Source organism: Megascapheus bottae, chromosome X, assembly GCF_031878675.1.
Source record: "Megascapheus bottae isolate mThoBot1 chromosome X, mThoBot2.hap1, whole genome shotgun sequence".
Taxonomy (NCBI): Eukaryota; Metazoa; Chordata; class Mammalia; order Rodentia; family Geomyidae; genus Megascapheus; species Megascapheus bottae.
This window is the reverse complement of record NC_143547.1, coordinates 54,090,538-54,114,188: the sequence shown is the minus strand read 5'-3', so window position 1 is coordinate 54,114,188 and position 23,651 is coordinate 54,090,538. Positions and strand designations below refer to the sequence as shown.

General features: G+C 33.2%; 1 protein-coding gene across 1 annotated transcript in view; it reads right to left on the bottom strand.

The window, feature by feature from the left end:
* LOC150041105 (uncharacterized) overlaps window positions 1-23,651 on the bottom strand; it is a 324,318-nt gene that overhangs the window by 213,907 nt on the left and 86,760 nt on the right. Inside the window, exons 6-7 of the mRNA XM_090327132.1 lie at window positions 4,229-4,428; window positions 756-843 (exon numbers count right to left, since the gene is read on the bottom strand). Coding sequence (XP_090183258.1) covers window positions 756-843; window positions 4,229-4,428 — 288 coding nt within the window. The remainder of the gene's footprint in view (window positions 1-755; window positions 844-4,228; window positions 4,429-23,651) is intronic.

Here is a 23,651-nt window from a genome sequence, read left to right as displayed (position 1 = left end):
GGGAAAACCCTGTCATATTCATTTGTATTTTCATAAAGCCTGGTATATATATATGTGTGTATATATATATATATAGGCAAGGCAATATCTAAAACAATTGTGAAATTAAAACAAGTTCTAGTATCACATGCCAGATTCTAGAAAATAAAAGCTTTCAAAATGAGTCCGCCCCTCTCTGTTAGACAGATTGATGGAAAGATGAATGGATGAATGGAAATTTGAACAAATGTATGAATAAAATTACCCCTTAAAAGGCACACATCATGTAATAAGAGAAGCAGTCATTGTAGTGAATTCTGTATGGAGCAAGTAGTATGATTTTTTGAAAAGCCTAGTAAAGAGTTAAATAATCATGAAAAGATTTGAAATGAGTAAGACATATCAGTAGTAGTATAAATGTCATATACAAGTAAGTATAATGTTATGAGCTAAGAAAGATATTGAAAGTTTATAACGGTTAGACAATGTTTCCTAGAAAGTAAGGGCCATTTAAAACTTCCTGATCAGCTTAATACTTAACTTTAGAAAAATGAATTACTGCTTACATTCAGAGTTGAATAGGAAAGAGACCTGAGGTGACAACTCAGTCTGGTTTACTATACAAATACTGCTTTTCTAACAAAACATCTACCTGCATTTTAGTGTGAACATTTAAATGGTAAAGAAGTGACTAGCTGTATGGGTTTTACTGAAGATAAGCTGTTACTTGAATGAGTAAATGAAATGGAAAACAGCACAACAAAACCACGTCTTACCTGTTCAGAGAAATGAGTCAGTAATGTGATATGTTTAATGAGATGATTTTTCAGACTTGAAAACTCTGACATGCAATCAAATGGAGGCCTGCCAGGGAAGGATGACAAAGAAATTCCATCAATCTGAGTGTCTCTGAATACTTCTGGACAATGAAAATTACAATCTAAAAACCAGAGCTACAAGGGTCAGTTAAAGTCTGGACATTACAATAGTCTACCAAAAGTGACAAAAGCTAACTAGAATTGTGAAATTTCTTTGTGTTTGATAAGGTATACATGATAGTAATGGCAAATTTTACAAGTAATTCTTGCTTTCATATTACTGTGAAAAATTAGATGGCTGTGTAGATATTTTTGTATATTATTTATTATTTGTTTTTATGTTACATAACTTTCATACCATATAAATGATTGAATGCAAAAAAAGATAAACATGAAAATGGTCAAGTTTTAACTGTCTGTATAATGCACATGTAGATTATTTCTGAAAATAGCTATATTTAGTATTATTTTAGCCACAAGTGAACAATAAAAATGTATTTAAGACACTGTAGTGTAAAAATTTGGAAGTTGTTATTTATATCTAACATAGCACTTAGTTTTTTGTTCTTTGAGTTGCCAATAGTACCAACAACCAAAGCGGAATGAGTTAAAATCTATGGATCCTTATTGGTAAATGATCATTTCACCTCTATATTAAGAATATACAGGCGAGGACCGGGAGTGGTAGAGTGCTTGCCTAGCATACATGAAGACCCAGGTTCGATTCCTTGGTACCACATACATAGAAAAAAGCTGGAAGTGGTGCTGAGGCTCAAGTGGTAGAGCTCTAGCCTTGAGAAAGTCCAAGGACAGTGCTCAGGCCCTGACCTCAAGCCCAGGACTGGCAAAAAGAAAAAAAGAATATACAGGCGAGGGTGATGCTGAGTGTTAGAGCAGTTGCTTAACATGTGCAAAGGCCTGTAGTTCAGTCAATTCCACACATCACAAAAAGGAAACACCTTCCTTTAGCTATTTGAAGATAATTGTCATATCATGTATATGTAAGCTTAGAGTCCTTATGAAATCAATACTTTAGGCACTGTTGGTAAGTTGAAGATTTTCAGGTAAGTATAAAGGATGTACATTTTACAAATATATAAAAAGATGAAAATTTTTCTAAAATAAGTCAGTTAACCAATTTTTCACTTTAATATATTATGATGTATTGAATAGTACTCAGCATTCAACTTTAGTTCTTCAAAATCATTATTATTGCCTGAATTACCAATTTGACTCAGCAAATTTATTTTCTTCTTGTACATAAAGCTGAAGCAATTCTAGATTTCAAATAATAATATGTGATTAAGGAAAAGTGAGCCAAGTCATACTATAGCTTAAATAGCAATTTGAAAATAATTTAATATTCAAACCAATAATGAAAGTTTTGTATCTTAACAGCATCTTTCCAGTGTGTTTCTTAGAAAAAGAGATGAGGGTGATCTTGAATAATCCATAGAAATTGCTTTTTCCTAGGACTGTAATGATTGGTTTTCATAGAGAAAAGAGCAATTCCTCTAGCTGACACTCTAACAAGATATTTGATAGAAGAAAGTGAGCTTAACCCCTAGGTTAAATTCATGTTATCTTCTCATAAGTAGATGGATAAAATGTATAAAATTTCCAAAACAAATGATTAAATGCAAAGAAATAAAAAAGCATTAAATCATTTTATAATAAAATTACTAGTATAAAACAATTTTGGATGCTTCGATTCAAAGCATTTTTTTGCCAGTCGTGGGATTTGAACTCAGAGCCTGAGCACTGACTGTCCTTGGACTTTTCTCAAGGCTAGAGCCCTACCACTTGAGCCACAGCACCACTGCCAGGTTTTTCTATGTCTGTGGTACTGAGGAATCAAACCCGGGTCTTTGTGCATACTAGGCAAGCACTCTACCACTAGGCCAAACTCCTAGCTCATATTCAAAGCATTTTTAATGTCCAGAGATATTTCAGATGCTTAATGTGTTCTCACTTTAGTAAAAAGATGGTTGAATTTGAATAACTTTTATTAATAGTTGTTAGTTCTTAATCAAGGACTATGAGAAACTCTAAAACAAAATACATCCGCTAGAACAATGTAGATATTAAGATGGATTTTCCTGTTTGAGAATGATACATCTGAGATCAATGTTTATGTCATCTTATTCTGAGGCTAAGAATTGACTGTCCTATGGAGTACTCCTTTAAAATAGAACTTTCTTTAATCTTAGGTTTCACTGACAAAGGCAAAAAAGGCCTTAAACTGAGCAATTTAATGAAACTTAATAAGACATGATGATGTGAATTTTATAATAACACTACTTTGATAAAAATGAGAATATCTAATATTGTAAATTAGAAATTCATAGTTAAGAAGATTATGTATATGTGGGGAACTTCTAATTTTGCTTCTCCTTCATCCTCTACCTTGGCTCATTATCTTTTTCCTTAAGTTCAGTTTTTTTAAAAAATCTAAGATACTAGATTTATCATTAGGTTTGAGAACTTCATTTGCCACCAGATAGTGATCTGCAAGGCCATAAATGAAAACAGAATGGATGAATTTGTTAAATTTCATCTGACAGAAATTTTTTTGAAAATTTGAGTGGCCTCTACATTCCTTCTTTATGTGAAAAAACTGTTTGGCATCAAATATTAGTTGTAACAAAAGGGAGGTGATGATGGATCATTTGAATATCAGATAGCATAAAAAGTATAGGGAAAATATCATGACATCTAATTTTACTTTTTTTCATTGATAGTATGGCATGTTTTTTTCCTCACTATATACTGTCTCTTAACTTTGAGATATACAATTTATTAAGAGAAATGGCCTTAGGAATAAATATCTATAAATTGATTCATGTGTGTAGGACTAAGTGTTGAATACAGTTTGGTTATTACAACAGTTAAGAAATCCAAACACGAATGTTTTATACATATTATTATGAAAGCAAGGTTAGAAATCATTTGCCTTTGTTTTCCATACACTTATCTTTGAAGCATAGGATTGCAGAAATAGGACTCTATTGAAAGTCTCTAATTTTATCAATATACAATAAAATTTTTCTTTCAGCAAAGAGTCCATATGATAAACTTGGAATTTTAGTATGGTATTCTCCATATAATGTAAATATGTAAATGCTGTTCCAAATGTACCAGTGGATTTTATAAGAAAACCTTATACTTCAAAATAAATACATAAAAATACAAAAAAGTACAAAATGAATACTTTGGTAAAATGAATAATTTTTTCTGTCAAATTCATCAGATTATTTTCTTTTCAATGAAAGAAAGGTAATTATGTTGCATACTCTAGAGAGGTAACAGAATATCCCTAAAATATTGATATTCTGAATATCAATAAAGTGTGGAAGAAGATTTCCACGAAGAAACTAAGAGGGAAATACAGTGCTATCTTAGTATAGTAAGTATCAGATATTAAAAATTACCTTTCCAGAATGCTTAGTATCATCTTGACCACATTAATCACTTCAAGAGCAGCTATAAAAATGTTATGAGGAGGTTGTTCAAAAGTGGTATGTAGACTACGCGCCCTTCTTCTTTCCGATATCAAGACAAGAATATGTTCAATAGCATGCTCAAGGTGTTCACTTTGCTTTCCAAATCTGGTAGACATCTTTTTGTCACTCTGAAATTAAAGTGGAGTTTGGGAGGAAGAAATGAAGACGTATTTTCTAACAAACTATAAATAGGGAAGAGGGTCAACACCAATATTGTTTAGTCAAAATATTACAAAAGAAATGCAAAATTATCATCAAACATATTTTATTCCTTAATACGTTTTTGCCTATCCTGGGGCTTGAATTCAGGGCCTGAGCACTGTCCTTGGGCTTTCTCAAGGCTAGGCTTATACCACTTGAGCCAATCATCAATCATATTTTATACCTTATTACTTTTTTCCAGTCCTGGGGCTTGAACTCAGGGCCTCAGCACTGTCCTTGGGCTTCCTCAAGGCTAGGACTATACCACTTGAGCCACAGTACCACTTTTAGCTTTTTCAGTGCATGTAGTAGCAAGGAATCAAACCTAGGGCTTCATGCATACTAGGCAAGCATTCTACTACTAGGCTATCCTCCCGGACATATTTTTGATACTGCTTATATCATTCAACATATGTGGCATAAAGTACATGAAAAGAATAAGGTATGTCCATGGGAACACTGATGTGTATGTGATTTTAGAATACTTAACTAAATGTAAGCTCATTAAATCTAATATTACCTTACTACACCCTCTTACTTTTTTTCTAGAACTTTTTACCTTTCAATGGGAAAACCTGTAGTACTTTACACATTGGGCAAGATTTTACATAGGTCTACATGTTAAAAAAGAAGATTTAATTTATCTTTTGTTATTATAATTATGAATTTTTATCTTTTGTAATTTTCATTTAACGTAAGGCCTGGAAATTATTAATACTCCCTTCTAAATGTTGATAATTTAAATATAAAGGAGTTGTAAAATTCTTAATTGGGTTTTGATATTTAGATCTACACACAAAGAATGACTCTACATTTCTATTTATATTTTCTCTTTGTATCCACATGTATGAAAGCAACTCATCCATCCTACTACTTTTTTGTAAACCCAGAGCTCATCACGTAGCTCTCAGAAATAACCACATATAGTTACAGCAATTGACAACAATTCTTTCTAGGGTCCATGTATAATGGCCAATTAATTAATGATTTACCAAGTACTAAATGAAACATCTCCACCTCACTCCAGTTAGAATGGCCAGGATCAGGAAAACGAATAACAACAGATGCTGGAGGGGATGTGGCCAGGAGGGATCACTACTACACTGTTGGTGGGAGTGCAAATTCGTTCAACCACTATGGAAAGCAGTGTGGCAGTGCCTCAAAAGGCTAAACATAGAACTCCCCTATGACCCAGCAATTCTACTACTTGGCATTTACCCAACCATCCAGAAACAAGGACATACTAAATCCACTAGCACAACAATGTTCATTGCAGCACTATTCACCATAGCAAAGATATGGAACCAACCTAGATGTCCCTCAGTTGATGAGTGGATCAACAAGTTGTGGTATTTGTACACAATGGAATTCTATGCTGCTGTCAGAAAGAATGACATTGCCCCATTTGTTAGGAAATGGAAAGACTTAGAAAAAATCCTATTAAGTGAAGTAAGCCAGACTCAAAGGAACTTAGGCTCAATGGTTTCTCTCATTCGTCATAATCAGTAGAAACCTTGGGCTCTAGTAGCAGAGATCTGCAATAGAGCAAAATCTTGATACATAAGGCCATATAATGTGAAGCTAATTGAAAGGACCTCCAGGATATTGAAACAAAAGCCATATAATGAATGATTGTGTCCTTCATGTACTATGTTGTCTCTCATCTCCTTTGCTGTCCCTTGGTTATCTCATATTGGTATAGTATCTCACTTTGTTATCTGATATATTGAATTTATTTGTATTTGGATATTTGAAATTTGATAGGGAAGGGGGGAAAAACCAAGAAGGGTGGGGGGTGGGGGGGAGGGAAATGGGTACCAAGACATGTGAAAGGGTATCAATGTATGTGAATTAATGCACCTTCTATCTGGCAAATATCATGTAACCCTTTTACTAATTACAATAAAAAAATAAAATAAAATAAAGTTAAAAAAAAGAAATTTTCATTTTAGTCTTTGAATGCAGGGATATTTTACTACATAGGAAATATTTTAAGAGTATGTTGATGTGAAAGTATACATTTTTGTGATTATGATAACAGAAAATCAAAGGCAAATCTCAATGATATTATTTGCCTTCCAATAGACTCTATTAGGCAATGTGTTCAAATGTTTTATTTTAGCAATTCAGTCCAAATACAACAAATCAACCTAAAAAAACTGTCTCTGCATTCCTTTCTGGGTAGTTTCTACACCATGTGAATGAGCTTACTTTGAGCTTGATGATTAACAACACGTGTAGTTGGGGCATAATATTAGAAAATGAAGGATGTTCCTTTTCTTATTTATAGATACTAGAATGAAATGGTCAATGCCAGTTTTCAAGATGAAAGCCATTAGCATGAATTTTCTTCCAACTTCTGCTTCCCATGATTTATTGATATAACTGATAGTTTATTAAATTTTTATTATTGTTTTTTATTATATAAAATAAATTGCTTTATTTAGGTATATACATTTTCTTTCAAGATCTTTTCAGAAAAAGTGCATGGTAACTTTATTATCAAATTACTTTGACAAAGTCTATGATTTACTAATTTCATGGCTTACGGTGAGAGCTTGGTTCTTGTTCCTCAGCATTTTTACTGAAGGCTAGTGCTCCACTATTTGAGCTACTGCTCCATTTCCAGCATTTTTTTTTGTTGAGAAGTGGAGATAAGAGTCTCCTGGACTTTCCTACCTGGTCTGAGTTTGAAACACGATCCTCAGACCTCAGTCTCTTAAATAGCTATGATTACAATCATGAGACTCTAGCATTCTGCTTCTTGTGAGTGTTTATATATAATTTCCCTGCTCTTTAGCTCTTTTGTCTTATTTATTTATTGGCTGGGTAAAAGTATGTGACCATTAATTTTAATGAATGCATGGATAATGTATTTCCTTATTCTTGTAGTCTTAAGAATATTTTTTCAGTTGCCAAATTATCTAGTTTCCTAAGGTCATACAGCTAAATATTAGTGGAGTTTATCTTTGAAGCAGGACACTCTGACTTTCAGTCCTTTTTGTACTACAGCACTAAATGTAGCTACCAATAAAAGGAGAGGGGAAAATGGGAATTTTCTGACATATTTGACACTACTGTCCGTGTGATGAAACAGAATGCCATGCAAGCCTCATCTGAGATCTGAATTTGTTTAAATAACTTCAATTTATCAGCACTTCAGTTGTTTTTATATTGAAAAGGTGAATCCTTAATACCAGTTTTACCTAGTCAGAATTTTTAATATGTCAAATGTTATATAAATATAAGTAATTATTTTCTATATAATTGGTATACACAAATATGAATCATGGCATTTTAGAAATTTGCATGCACTAAATTTTTAATGATGGCCAGTTTTTCAGTAGTTAGGAAAATAATTTTAAAAAATTAAACAATGAAAACCTAGAGAATATTCTCTAATATCTAAAATATGTATTGGAATTTTTACTGAAGTTTTTGAAAATATTAAAATTAAACAATTGATAACTGCTGCTTTAGTTTTTGATATTTCATAAAACTTTTACAGAGTACAATATTAGATATATTGTCTTTTGGCTTTCAAAATCATTTTCTCTGAAAGAGAACTTTTTTAAAATGATCCTCAAACAACCTAGGTCAAATGCCCTACAATTGGACAATGTTTTGAAGTAAGTACTTTAGTCTAAACTAACAGCAAATGACACCACTTCATGATGCATGTCTTTGAAGAATCAGCACTGAACACTTAGGTGAGCATGCTAAATGGTAACTCTCCATACAACTCTTCATGGTTCAGAGAAAGAAAATAAAATAAAATTTAAGAGACAGGTCTTTGTTTTGAAATTTCAAGTTGCATATATTAGACTAGTAAGAAAATTGACATTATTACTTATAAATAGCAAGAAAGTCATGAAGGTGCCCAAGAGGTATTTCTCAAATGTTAGCCTGTCCTATAATATTAAAGTTTCTCAGTAATCAGAGGCTTCAATTCCTTTATGATGCTAAGAATCTAAAAGCCTAGAAAGATAACTCCTTATGTTTCTCTTAAAATTTGAGCAATAAAATTTTTATTTCATCATGACTCATCAAATGTAATTTTTTTCAGCTTAACAGTTGTCTACATTTCGCTGAAATATGGTCTTTGATGATTTGGGTATAGAACCTTAAAGAACTTATAACACTAGTAGAAATAATCATTTTTCTTATTTACCTTCCAACAAAACTATAGGATGAGTCTCTTCTCTAGGCAACAACTCCCTCCCCTCTAGTCATTCTTGATGTACCTAGGGGATCTAGTATGGGTGCTGAATATCATAATGTCATTTCTCTAACCTGTATGAGGCAGTGGTAAGAGCTAAAGGTTACTGAAATTTGAAGAGTTGCAATTAAATAATGGAATAGATTCATTTAGGGAATGCTAATACATACAGAGAAGCCTAGCTAAGGTTTTCAATTTAGAAATATAGGGCTCTTCTCAACAATATCTGAAAAAGATATTATGAACTTCTGAGATTAAAAAGAGAATAGATATAATAATAAGCCATTTTATCTTGTACCCATCCTTGAGCTTGAACTTGCCTAGGCAATGTCCCTGATCTTTTTTCTTCCCCCCAAGGCTAGCACTCTACCCACTTGGGCCCCAGCACAACTTCCAGCTGTTTTGCGTTTATTTGGAGATAAGAGTCTCTTGGACTTCCCTGCCCAGGCTGACTTTTAATTGTGATGCTCATATCCCTACCCCCTGAGTAGCTAAGATTAGAAATGTGAGCCACCAGTGCCCAGAGCAAATAGCTTTCTTTAAATGAATTGTATGATTTTACAGAAAAGTAAAGGGATTTTTTATTTCAGTCTATATTTTGATTATTGTCAAATTAAAAATCAGATTTTCCTTGTTGATATTTGGAATCATAAATAAGATCTACTGATTGTATCTGACATTTTATATGTATGAGATAAAAGGAAACATGTTTTTGCAACTTCTTAATTTTTCAATTACTTACTATGGAGAAACATCTAACTACTTTGTGATTAACCTAAACCACCAAGAATACACCAAAATAAAATCTAAGTGTGGAGAGGTATTTCATTTCTATAATACAGTAGAATAAATAGCATTTTAATGAAGAAAATACAATTTTATGTCTTGTACTGATTTGCAAATAGCATTAGGTAGGTCTATATTCCTGAAAGGATCAAACTAAAAATCTCTATGGAACTGGTAAATGGAATACTGCCTAAAATTTCTACCTTGCTTAATGGTTGTCTAATATAATTTCATAATCTTGTAGAAAGAAGAGAATCCATCTATAACAGTTGTAGTTTCCAGAACAATAAAATTTGTTGTTGCTATTGTTATTGGCACTGAGGTTTTACCACAGTGCCTCAACACTTGTTAAGCAGGTAATTTTCATGCCTAGATCATTTTTGTATTGACTATTTTTGAGATAGACTTTTACTTCCTGACAGTTCTAGGTGTGATGTTATAGCTGTGGTGACAGGCATTTGCCACTATACCTAGCTTCTGTTGATATGGAATCTCTGTTCAGACTGGCAAGATCATTCAGACTGCAGTAATGCCAAAATAAATCAAATCAATGGCTTTTATGAGTGGAAGTTGCAATATAGAAGACCCTCTTTTCCAGAAATGGAAAAAGTCTGAGATCTGAATGTAAGTCTAGTCTTCACAATTAACTAAAATTATAGCTGATACACTTAAGACTTAATTCTCATATTCACAACATGGGAGATCCCTAATGAAAATCTAGGATATAACTGAGCGTTAAATGTTAAAACTCGTTGATAATAGTTGAGGGTAAAATGGGTTAGTGATAAAATCTTGAGTTCTAAATTGTTATACAGACAGGATTTGTTTTATATTACAACATGAAAAACGTGACAACAGTAATCACAGTAAAGTACTAAAGAAGACAACATAAAACTTTATGATTAAAAATTCTAGAACAAATTTGTAAATGTGCTAGTAAATACTTCAGAACTGTATGCAAGTATACACAAATGTATTAATGAAAATATGATATTGTAGGCAAGATAACACATACCCAATTCCTTAGAAAGGCAAAGTCACAGTACAACAAAATAAGTACCATGAAACAGGTACTTGAAAGATGAAGGGTGCTGTCAAATGAGAGGAGGTTGGATGAATGAGGAAAGGAAGGGGGAGAGCGTAGAGTCATAAAATTTAATACATAACATTTATATATTGCATTATATGTGTTAATCATTACATATTTGTTTACTGTATTGATATATATTATAAAATTTAAAAATCTGAGGAGAGAGGTAGCATTGGGAGAAATAGGGGAGTATCATGACTATGAAATTAAGAAGCATTGTATTCATGAAGTAATGTGTTGAATAGTAATGCTTATACAACTACTTAAAGATAATAAAATTATTAATAAAAACATGAAATTCTTACATAAATATTCATTTTCTTTCTTTTTCTAGCAGATTACTTGAAAGATCAGAGTTATTTACACATGCCTATTAAGTGAAAATGCCTAATTTTGCCATTTATTATTTTTGTCTAATATTATTTTTTGCTCCATATATTACTTTCACATAAAATATTATTTGTAGTTTCTTTGTTCTCTTTTTCTTGACAGTACTGGCACAGACTCAGAAAGTCTTTTTTTGATAAACTTTTTCTTAGTTATACAATGATTTTTTTAGAAAAAAATGTTTCCCATTATTCTCCGCAGAAGCTCATAGTGACATGCTAAAGAAAAGTTCAATATATGTATATATATATATATATATATACATGTATATATGTATATATAATAGCGATCATTTGAACAGTAATTCTGTATTCAGCACAATTACACTGTCACATCACAATATATTATAGTTTAATATTACCTTAGTAATTAATGAATCTACTCATTATACATTATTATTCAAAACTCTAATGAATATATTTAAGAGCATTAAGTCCAAGGGAGAATCCCTCTTGTGTTTTTTGATTCATTATCTAAGGAGTTTAAGAGCACAATTCTCCACTCCAGTATTACATGTATTGTATTTTTTATTCTTTGAAATATATATATATATTTTAATATTTTTTGGCCAGTTGTGGGGCTTGAACTCAGGGCCTGAGCACTGTCCTTGGACATTTCTCAAGGCTAGAGCTCTACCACTTGAGCCACAGCACCACTTCCAGCTTTTTATCTATGTATGTGGTACCAAGGAATCGAACCCGGGTCTTCGTGCATGCTAGGCAAGCACTCTACCACTAGGCCAAACTCCGGCCCTGAAATATATTTTAAATTAAAGGACAACATTGACTGAATGCACTAGTGCTTTCCATGAAAAAGTTATGTCTGGGGCTGGGAGTTTGGCTTAGTGGTAGACTGCTTGCCTAGCATGCACAAAGGCCCGAGTTTGATTCCTTGGAAATGGTGCTTAGGCTCAAGTGGTAGAGCTCTAGCCTTGAGAAAGCCCAAGGACAGTGCTCAGGCTCTGAGCTCAAGCCCAGGACTGGCAAAAAAGTTAAATCTAAGAAGGCCCAGGCCCTAGAAATGTGCGGTGATTCATTCTTCTGGAGTACACACATACTATGTTATTTTACACTGCACTATTTCACTAATCCTAGAATTAGTATGGACACACATACTTAGGAAACAATATTCTTCAATTCTCATCTAAACTGTTCTGCCCTTTAGTACAGGTACATTGAAGCCAGTCAACCAAATGGTACTGAGGAAACAGAAGTGTTTATAGCAGTTAACCATATTTTCCATGTAAGGCTCAAAGTGGGAGGGAGAGTAATACTTCAGGGCAAATGATAGGAAGCAAGATATGTGCTATAGAATAAATGTGTGTAATGAGGAAAATCTTGAAGATAAGAAGTATTATAAGAAACAAACAGAGAAGAGTCAGGATAAGAGAGAAGATGAATGTTCAGGCTATCTGTTCAACATAGGATAAATATGAAGAACCTAAATATGAGGAATATCTACAACCATGCACAAAAATATTTTATTTAGGAGTTAAGATAATAATGCATTTAATAAACAAAAATAGCACCAAGAACTGTATGTTTAAAGAAGATGGGCAAAGGAGTAGAAATAAGTGAAAAAGATGGCTTTTCTAATCATGAAGATAAAATGTCTGAAAGTATAGAATTTCTACAGTTAATGTGATTCTATTTAAAAGAATGTATAGTTGTTATAAATTCATAATTTGTACATCTAAAAATTCTGCTCTATATTGAAAGTAGAAAATTTACCAAAGAGTTCCCCAAAGATTATGTTTTTCAAAGATAGTATAAGAAACTAGAATGGTTTCTGGTATTATAATTTGAGTTACTTGAGGTCAGGACATGGAAATTTACTGCTATCATTTTTTTTGCCAGTCATGCAACTTGAACTCAGGGCCTGGACACTGTCGTTGAGCCAGAGCACAACTTCCAGCTTTTTCTGTGTATATGGTACTGCAGACTCGAACCCAGGGCTTTATGCAAACTAGGCAAGCACTCTACCACTAGGCCATGCTCTCAGATTGCTATCATTTTTATAGAGTGAATTTCAATGGCTGAGTTTAGTTGTTAATATTGACAGCATTATCTTTTGTACTAAGATTATTAGCTTCAAAAATATATTCCAAAACAATGTTACAATTTCTAAATTCACTTATGAAGTTCTGTGTTGAAATATGCTTAAATATTTTACATACCATTAACCAGTTATACAAAGGGGTTTCAATTCAACATGATAATACATGAGTACAATGCTCCTTGATCAATGGTTTGAAAAGAGTTTACTGCTGCATATGATGACTGATATTGGAAATAGATGTGAACAGTGGAGTGATGGACTTAACACAGAGTTTTGCAGTTCACAGGTTTTTTTTCTTTAAAGTGCCAATATGGTATTTGTCAGAGTGTGGTAACTGAATAAGACAGATAGTGAGTAGCGTACACACACATACATTTATGTACACACACACACACACACACACACATATTCAGGAGAAAAATAAGACCAACCTACTCTTCAAAATAACTGGGAGGAGCAGAATTCATTATTTGTTTGATGATATCTACATAGTTAATAGTTATTTTAAAAGAAGTGAGTCTAATGTTTATAAAGTGGGCATTTTTAAAATGCACACAGTAGAATTCTATGTTTCCATTAGAAAGAATTGCATTGACCTATTTGTATGGAATTATAAAGACCTAGAAAAAAATCATATTAATTGAAGTTGGCCAGACCCAAAGAAACATAGACTTCATGATTTCCCTCATTTGTAATAAGTAGTATATTCCTAGGATAGTCCTACGATAGGCTCACAATAGTCCAATATCTATGTACATATGGTCATAAAAATGATGCTAATCAAAATTAAATCCATGATATGGAATCAAGAGGGTTTTTTGTTTTTCTTTCATTTTTTTAGTGTACTGTTGCCAGTTATTTCTTCTTTAAATTTAATTTTATTGTCAAGATGACATACAGAGGGGTTACAGACTACATAACTTAGGAAGGACATTTCTTGTGGAACACGGTCTTTTTTTTTCTTTCAATTCCTCCCCTCATTCTGGCTTGTTTCCTGTAGTCACTGTTTCTGATTTTGGAACCCTTTGTCTTCCATATAAATTTATCTGATTTTGGATAGGGAAGGGGAATTACAGAAACAGTTGAAAAAGGGTGAACCAATTCAACAGCAATACTGAGGAAACACTATGCTGGAAATGAACTTTACAACTGGGGGTGGGGAGTTGTTGGGAAGGTAGGGAAAACAGGAGAAACAAGGGATGGGGTAACACTGTACAAAAAGAAATGCAATGTTCTCATTATCTTACTTATGTAATTATAAACCCTCTGTGCATCACCTTTACAATAAAATAAAACTAAAAATAATAAGATAGATAATGTACAAAATTTTTTTTCTATAGATTGGTAGATCAGATTCAATTTCTAAATCTAAATATACGTATAAAGTTTGTGTCTGAACATATATGTATGTATTCAGACACATAATCCTATATATTTAGATATACATATGTGCATACATTCACAAATGCACTTGTGCAAAAGTAAGCAAAGTGTATATATATAAAGTATATGTGGAAGCTTATGTGGTTTGTATATGTATGTATACATGTATATACTATTATATATGTATATACTATTTTACTAATAGTATATACTATTAATATATTAATATATAATATTATAATATATAATATTACAGGATATAATATAATATATATTATAATATAATATATTATATATTATGTATTAATATATATAAATAGTATATACTATTACATAGAAGCAAGTTCTAGTATGTAATTTCAATCTAGGATAACAGTAGATAAGTGTAATATACCCTGTGTTTCAAAAAATTCAGAAAACAGCATTTTGAAAGGTTCAATCATGAAGAAATAACAATGTTGGAGAAAATATGTTGAACCTGACTTATACCTGACTTAAAAGGGACTTATATACCAAACATTACATTATACTCCATTAACATATACAACTTTCATGGTTTTATATACTAATTAGAATGTAAATATTCAAAGAATTAAATATGAGGAGAAAAAGCTAACAATCCATGACAATGATAAAAAGTATTGAAAATGTTTTAAAATTATAAGATCTGTTGTTATCTTTTGTGGTATTGCAACTCATAATATATACTACTTCCTAAGTTATGTGAAACATAAGCTAGTAAAAAATTTTACCATCCTGGTTATTCAATATCATGTATTTAGATTTATCATATTTTAATTGTCAGTGGGGCATTATGTAGGTTTAAATTGAAGTAGTTAAAAAATATTTATTTGCCCTTATAGCACTTAGAGATAGTATCCTCAGTGTATTAAAAGATAATAATTTGACCCTGGATTTTTTTTGCCAGTCCTGGGCCATGAACTCAGGGCCTGAGCACTGTTCTTGGACTTTCTCAAGGCTAGAGCTCTACCACTTGAGCCACAGCACCATTTCTGCCTTTTTTCTAAGTATGTGGTCCTCGTGCATGCTAGGCAAGCACTCTACCACTAGGCTAAACTCCAGGCCCTGACCCTGGATTTTTATGCTAAAAAATTGACAATTCTGTAATGTAAGAATACAATGAAATCACATCCTTCTTACAATTGTATGAATTTAGTTCATTGAATAAATTGAGTGCTAACTGCCTGCCAGATACTGTTCAATATTATCTACATTGACAGGACATTCAAGGAGAAAAGATGTAATTGATAATGTTTGAAACAAAAAATGAAACTATTTACATTAAGTCGATATTTCTTTATATTGTTTAAAATATTGTACAAAATAAAGCATAATTATGTATTAAAATAATTTGCACTATGATCAATTATATTAAAAGAATTAACTTACTCATATGTTTTATGAGAAACTCACATTTTGAAGACTTGTTTTATCTTCACCACAATTCACAATATATTGTCTTTGCTCACAACCCAAAATAAAATTGATTTCACATTGAAAGAAAGGAATTGATAACAGGAAAATTTTATCATGGTATATGACACTGATCATAAAGCTAAAGTAATTACCATTGTGAGTATCCGCATTTTATTTTAAAATGTCCTCTACTGTGATTTGACTGTATGTGACCCTCAAATTTCATGTTAAATACTAACCCCCAGGCATTACTATTAGGAGATAATGCCTTTGGAATGTGACTCATTTGTGCAGCAGAATCTTCACAAGTAGCTACATTAATTTATGAAAGAGGCCCCAGAGGGACTGCTTGGACTTCTGTCTATTTAGTACAGACAAGAAGATGCCCATCTATCAGAAATCAGGCCCTTTCCACACACTATATAAGGTGGTACCTTGATCTTGGACATTCCAGTCTCTACAAATGTGATAAATATAATTTTATAGCTTATAAATAATATTTGTATAGGTTAGAAATAAGATTTTATTATAGTATCCCAGCAAAGTCATTAAATCAGTGAAAATCTGTGTCTCTCTCTGTGTGAGAGATACAGTAAAACGATGAATATGAAGAAGGTGGAAGAAAAGCTGCAAGAATTAAAAACTAAATTCTTGAAAATGTTATCATTATGTCTGTTTAACCTTCTATTTAAAGATTAATTACTTAATCATGTCATTCTACCTCAATTAAACCCTTTGAACATACTAAGTTTTGGACCTCAAGCCTGCCTGCATATGTGAAATGTCAGAATTGCAAAAACAGAAAAAAATACTTTCTAAGTAATAGTGTATTTTCAGAAAGCAATTGAACTTAACTGAAATAAAGTTTTTCTTAGGGAATGTACAGTGAATCATGGAGATCACAGTTTTCAAGCTAAAGGCCACCTCATATAACAATTTATTTCTGTTCACGTTGAAGATCTTCAAGACTTTATGAAGAATAGATGTCTTTTTTCCTTTGTAAAGGAATATTAAATTTATGAATGATAGAGATTATTTAAAATCATACCAATTTTATAGTACAGAGACCAACTTGAGAAATGGTCAGTTCCCTCTGAACACTAACTCAATGAATAATAAGATCATATTCAGTATAGTTCAGTCTTTCAGAACAAAGATGGATTTGATTGCTGCATTTATCCATTTAGTACCATAATTTGTAGTAGTGATTGGTGATCCTACACCTACCGTATACCATAGGCAGAACTATGCTTATGGATAATCAATTTTATTTAAAATAATTCGTTTAAAATCAACAAGAATAATATATTCCACTCTGTTTTACTTCAGTGTACCTTCGATTAATATTGTTTTAATATGTCACATAAAAATTTCATGCTGTCCAGAGAATATGATAAAGATAATTTAAGAGTACATTAATTGTTCCTCCAAGGTACATTATGAAGTTAATAAAATATAAGATAGGAGACATTCAAATATGTGACCTACAGGCATTTTATCCTTCATAAATCAAGATAGCATGAAAGTCTAGCAAGTGTTTGATTATTATAGATTCAGTGACATTATTTTGATTTCCAAATAAAGAAAACTCCCTACTTAATAAGCAATAATATAACATGGCACAACCAATCATTTTATTTCATCATTGGCATGGAGAAAGTAAAATTAGACTGATTTAAAGCATTTAAGAAATAAATTACATAAAGCAGTAAATTCTAAAAGTAAAACCTTTAATCACTTAACAATCTCTGTGACAAACATAAATCTAAAAAGCAGAAAATTTCCCCACTAGAGCCTTGAATTTATGTAAAGTGAAGTAAGTCATAAGTATGGCCCAGAGACACAGAGGCAGATTCAGGAATTAGTTTATAAATACAATATTGTATACAAACGTATATAAATGCATCAACTGAAACATGGTAAATTCAAAGTGTAATTCCTCAGAAAGGAAAAGTGAGAGTTCAAGAAAATGAATACAAGGAAATGCACACTTGAAGGGGTGAGGTAGGATCAGGGTTCACGGAGGGAGAATGTAGTCAAGAATTTAATGCATATTATACAAATTAATAAAAATGAGGGAAAGGCTGGATTTAACAAGATGGGTGAAAATGTTGAAAGATGTGACATTAATTAAGGTTCATTGTATTTATAAACTAACAATAACTCCTTTGCACAACTACATAAAGATAATGAAATAATTAAAATAAAATGCTGCAAAATAAAATAATTTGTGATATCAAATCTATATTTGTGATGTCTATATGTAATGTCGTAGTACATTCCTTTAATCCCAGATACATGGGAGATGTAGGTAGCAGGATTGCAGTCTGAGATTATTCCAGGCAAAACATATTTCCTTCCTGAGTGGGAGAGAGTATCAGTTGTTTTCCTACCTCATCACATGGATGTATGGAAAATATTCATGATGCTGCTATTTAGTACCATGGAAATCTATTGAATCAGATATGAGCCCAAGAAATATTAATATATCAAAATGTATAAGACCATTTCTTGTACATTTCTACTCAATGTACCAAAATAATGTCAAAGTATTCTAAACCAATCAATTGTAAGTAGGCAATCATCTATATTCATTTTACTAACTCCAACTACCCACTCTCTAAACTAAAAGTATGGTATTAGCATTGAATGAGAGAAAAATAACAGATGGACATAGATAGGCTTATTTTATATTTTTAATTGAATGTGACAATAAAGCTGTCATGTCATTAAAATTCAAGTTTGAAGAGCTACAGGACAAGATAGGCTCAAACACGGTCATCGTGTGAGATGTCAACATGCCACTCTCACAAAAGGACGAATCAGTTAAGCAAAAGAAAAGCAAAGAAATTGCTGAGTAAAATGAAACCATAGTCCAGTTGTGCTTAGTAGACATACACACAGTTTTCCCCCACAGAACATTCTCCAAAATATATCATACAAAGAACCTAAGCAGATACAAGAGGACTGATATAATCCCCTGCATTCTATCTGACCACAGGGTAATCAGACTAGTTCTCAACAACATAGCACAGGCTAAAAAACACTCAAACACATGGAAGATAAATAACATACTTCTGAATAACACCGGGGTTACGGAACAAATCAAGTAAGAAATTGCACACTTCTTACAATGCAATAACAATGAAAATACATCACAAAAGAACTTAAGGGAGACAGCAAAATCAATCATAAGGGGGAAGTTTATTGCCGTAGGAGCCCATATTAAAAAGACAGAAGAAACTCATGTAAATAACCAAAAGAAGCAATTAAAGTATCTAGAGGAGCAAGAAAAAGTTAACTCTAAAACAACTAAAAGGACAGAAACAGCAAAAATAAAATTTGAAATATCTGAGAATGAAATAAGATCTACTATGCATAAAATTAATAAATCAAAAGGCTGGTCTTCTGAAAGAGTCAACAAAATTGACACATCTCTGGCAAGATTAATCAAAGAAAGGAGAGAGGAGACTCAAATAAACAAGATTAGAGATCCCATGGGAACAATCACAACCGACATTCAAAAAATTCAGATCATAATGAAAAAGTGCTTCGAGGGATTATATTCAATGAAACAAGAAAATTTAGTAGAAATGGATCATTTTTCAAATAAACATAAGCTGCTCACATTGAATCAAGAAGGGACAAGTCAACTGAAGAAACCAATTTCATATAATGAGATAGCAGAAGCAACCAGAAACATGCCAACTTAAAAGAGCCCAAGCCCAAATAGTTTCACTGCTGAATTCTATCAGACTATTTTTTTTGCAAGTTGTGGGAATTGAACTCAGGGCCAGCACTCTGCCACTTGAGCCACAGCACCACTGTCAGCTTTTTCTATGTACGTGGAACTGAGGAATCGAACCCAGGTCTTCGTGCATGCTAGGCAAGCACTCTTACCAGTAGGCCAAACTCCTGGCCCCTCTATCAGACATTTAAAGATGAGTTAATATCTATACCCTTGAAATTCTTCTAAGAAGACACTTGGCAAAATACAACTTCCATTCATGTTGAAAACATTAGAGAAAATAGGAATAGGAGGTACATTCCTTAAAATAATTAAAGCCAGATATAACAAACATACAGCCAGTATTGTACAAGATGGAGAAAAACTAGAACCATTTACCTTGCAATCAGAAAGAAGACAGGGATGCCCACTCTCTCTACTTCTCTTCAATATAGTGCTGGAACACTTAGCCAGAGCAATAAGGCAAGAGAAGGACATCAAAGGGATCCACAAAGGGAAAGAAGAAATTAAACTATCCCTATTCACAGATGACATGATCCCATACCCAAAGACCCAATAAATTCCACTCCCAAACTCTTAGAACTATTAAACCACGTTGGCAAAGTGGAAGGATACAAATCAACTTTCAAAAGTCACTAGCCTTTCTGTATCCAACAATACATAAACAAAAGGAAAAATCAAGACAATGATACCATTTGCTGTAGCCCAAAAAAGAATAAAATATTTCGGAATTAACCTAATCAATGATCTCAAGGGATAATTTAATGAAAATTATAAAAGCCTAAGAAAAAAATGAAACAGGTTACCAGGAAATGGAAAGACATCCCATGCTCATGGATAGGGAGAATAAACACTGTGAAAATGGCCATACAGCCAAAATTGATATATAAGTTCAATGCAATCCCCATCAAAATCTCAAGGACATTCTTTACTGAAATAAAAGGCATAATCCAAAGGTTCATATGGAACAACAAAAGACCTGGAATACCCAAAGCATTTCTAGGCCAAAAGAGCAATCCAGGTTGTATTACAACATCAGCCTTCAAAGTCCACTATAGTGCCATAATAACAAAAATAGCATGGTATTGGCACAAAAATAGACCAGAAGATCAATGGTACAGAATAGAAGATCCAGAAATAAAACCACATACCTATAGTCAACTTATATTCGACAAAGGAACTAGAGATACACAGTGGAATAAACTCAGCCTCTTGAATTATTGGTGCTGGGAAAACTGGGAAGTCACATGCAAAAAACTAAAAATTGATCCCAGCCTGTCACAACACACAAACATTAACTCAAAATGCATCAAAAACCTCAATATCAGATGTGAAAATCTGAAAGTGCTACACGACTGAGTAAGAAAGACAATGGACCTCATAGGCACAGGCAAAAACTTTTTTTTTCTTTCTCCGTATATTTTATAGTAATTAATAGAAGGGTTACATTATATTCACCAGATAAAAGGTGCATTACTTCACAAAATTTTTTTATTGTAATTAGTAAAAGGGTTACATGATATTTGCCAGATAGAAGGTGCATTAATTCACGTACATTGATACTCTTTCACATGTCTTGGTACCCATTTCCCTCCCCCCACACCCCCCACCCATCTTGGTTTTCCCCCCTTCCCTATCAAATTTCAAATAACCAAATACAAATAAATTCAATATATCAGATAACAAAGTGAGATACTATAACAATATGAGATAACCAAGGGACAGCAAAGGAGATGAGAGACAACATAGTACATTAAGGACAAAAATCATTCGTTATATGGCTTTTGTTTCAATATCCTGGAGGTCCTTTCAATTAGCTTCATACTATATGGCTTCATGTATCAAGATTTTGCTCTATTGCAGATCTCTGCTAGTAGAGCCCAAGGTTTCTACTGATTATGACAAATGAGGGAAACCATTACTTCACAATGTCTAATGTCTTGGTCCCCATTTCCCTCGGCCCCCCCATCTTGTTTTCCTCCTTCCCTATCCTATTTCAAATAACCAAATAAACATATATACAATATATCCGATAACAAGGTAAAATGTTGGGGGATGAGTGTGGGGGTCAGACTGACCTTGGACCTGCACTATTGATTAGAGCTAAGTACACAAAGAAATGAGCTGTCATATGAGCTACATCACCAGTATTGTAAACATTTATGGCTTTGTCACTTTCTGCTTAACTGATCTGATCCTTCATTACTGTTTTGTACAAATGTAACCCTGGTTTTAAGAAAAGTATTTAAGATTGGAACTAGAAACAAATGGGGCTGCAGTGTTAAGCTTACAGCCTTAGGCTGTGGTCTTGGACTGTAGACCTCCCGACCCCATCTGTTTCTTGTCTATCTCTTTTCTAGTCCTCACCCCCTAAATCAGGAATACCTGATTTGTTGCTGGCTGGCTCCGGCAAGTGGCATCTGAACAGGGACCTGAAAACCTGGGACGATTATAGAGGTCCCTGCTAAGGTGAATGACACACGTCGGATAAAGAAGGGAGAGTGGGAGAGTGTATAGTTGGGAGTAAGAAATAATGGAACAAAGTAATAGTCTTACGTACTATGTGAAGGCCCCTAAAGGAATGCTCCATGCCCGGGGAGTAAGGGTGGGGCAAGAGCAGCTTGAATGCTTAAGTAAAAGTTGGTCGACCCTCCTGTATGTCTGTGTTTTTTAATTTCTTCTAGAAAGTGCCCTGTGGGCCTAAAACAGAGAGGAAAAGCTGGACGCAGTGAGCTCTCTAAGGCCTGGGTAGTCAAGGGACACCTTGACCCACTTCTGGGTTTCTTGTGGATAACAGGGCATGTCTCAGAGGATATGTGGGTTTGAGTCCCACTAGCAGGACATGTCTGAATCTAATTACTGTCAATGTCTGGTTTTGTTTTCCCTTTTGCCTGAGGCATGTTAGGATGGCCTCCGCCAGGCAGCTACCAGGGAACGGAAATCTCCATAGAGGAGGCACCCCCTGAGTTCAGGACCCCATGCTCTTCCCATCACTCTGATAGTTTGAGGTCAGGCATGCCATCAGAAGTTTGGGGGTTACTTAAAAGTCTCTGCTTCTCTGTCTTGTCCTTCTTACATGTTTTTCCTTGGATATTTTTTCTTGTCCGGTTTTGTCTTTTAAATTGGTATCCTTGTGGGATTTTTTTTATCTGTATGTACGTATGAGTGTCTTTGTTATTTAGATATTTCAATTTCAACTAAGTTGCATTGTAAAAAGGGTTTTGTCTTAAACCTGGTTCTCATTTGCAAGAGCAAGATTGGAAAAATTCTATTGACATTAAAACTTCTGAAAAATGTATGTCTGATGTTAATTTTGCGCACTTTAACATCTTTGAGTATGAATGTATGTGTGAATGGATGTGAGTGAACATGTTTAAGGTTAAATTGTCAGAGTGCTGTGTAAAACAATGGATGAATTTATATTTGAAACACAAAGGCAATTGGGTAAATCTAAGTCTAAACCTCAAGAAAATGATTAAGTTTGAATATTTCCAATGTCTCAAAGGAATATTGCATTGTTTTAAAGAGGAACTGGTTAAAAGGATTTTTCTAAAGATTCTGAAATCTACATTTAAAAAATCTGGTATTGTAATGCATAGAACTGTTTACATTGTAAACATTGTATCCTATTTAGCAGAGAGGCATTAGGGAATTTCCTGAGTTAAAATTTGGAGATGAGTATCAGAAATTTAAACGTGAATTTGTTTATCAATATCAGAAACTTTGCCTGTCTGTCTTTTAAACTGTTTAGGTAATCAAATGCCAAGAGAAAGAACAGGGAAAACTTAAGATAGTCCTGTGTGGCCATCTTTGGGGGTGAGAGGTGAACTGGCAAAAGTGCAACTCTGGGTTCCCATGGTGGGACAGGCACTAAGGGAGGGTCCACACATGGTGAAAGAAGATAAGCTGACACAAAGGCTGTTCAACCAAACCTCGTCAAATGGACTGAGTGGACCATCTTCATCCTTGCATACTGACACTGAAATCTGAAGTTAAAATGTAGGTGACGTAATTAATATTTTTTAAACTGCCCCCTAAAATG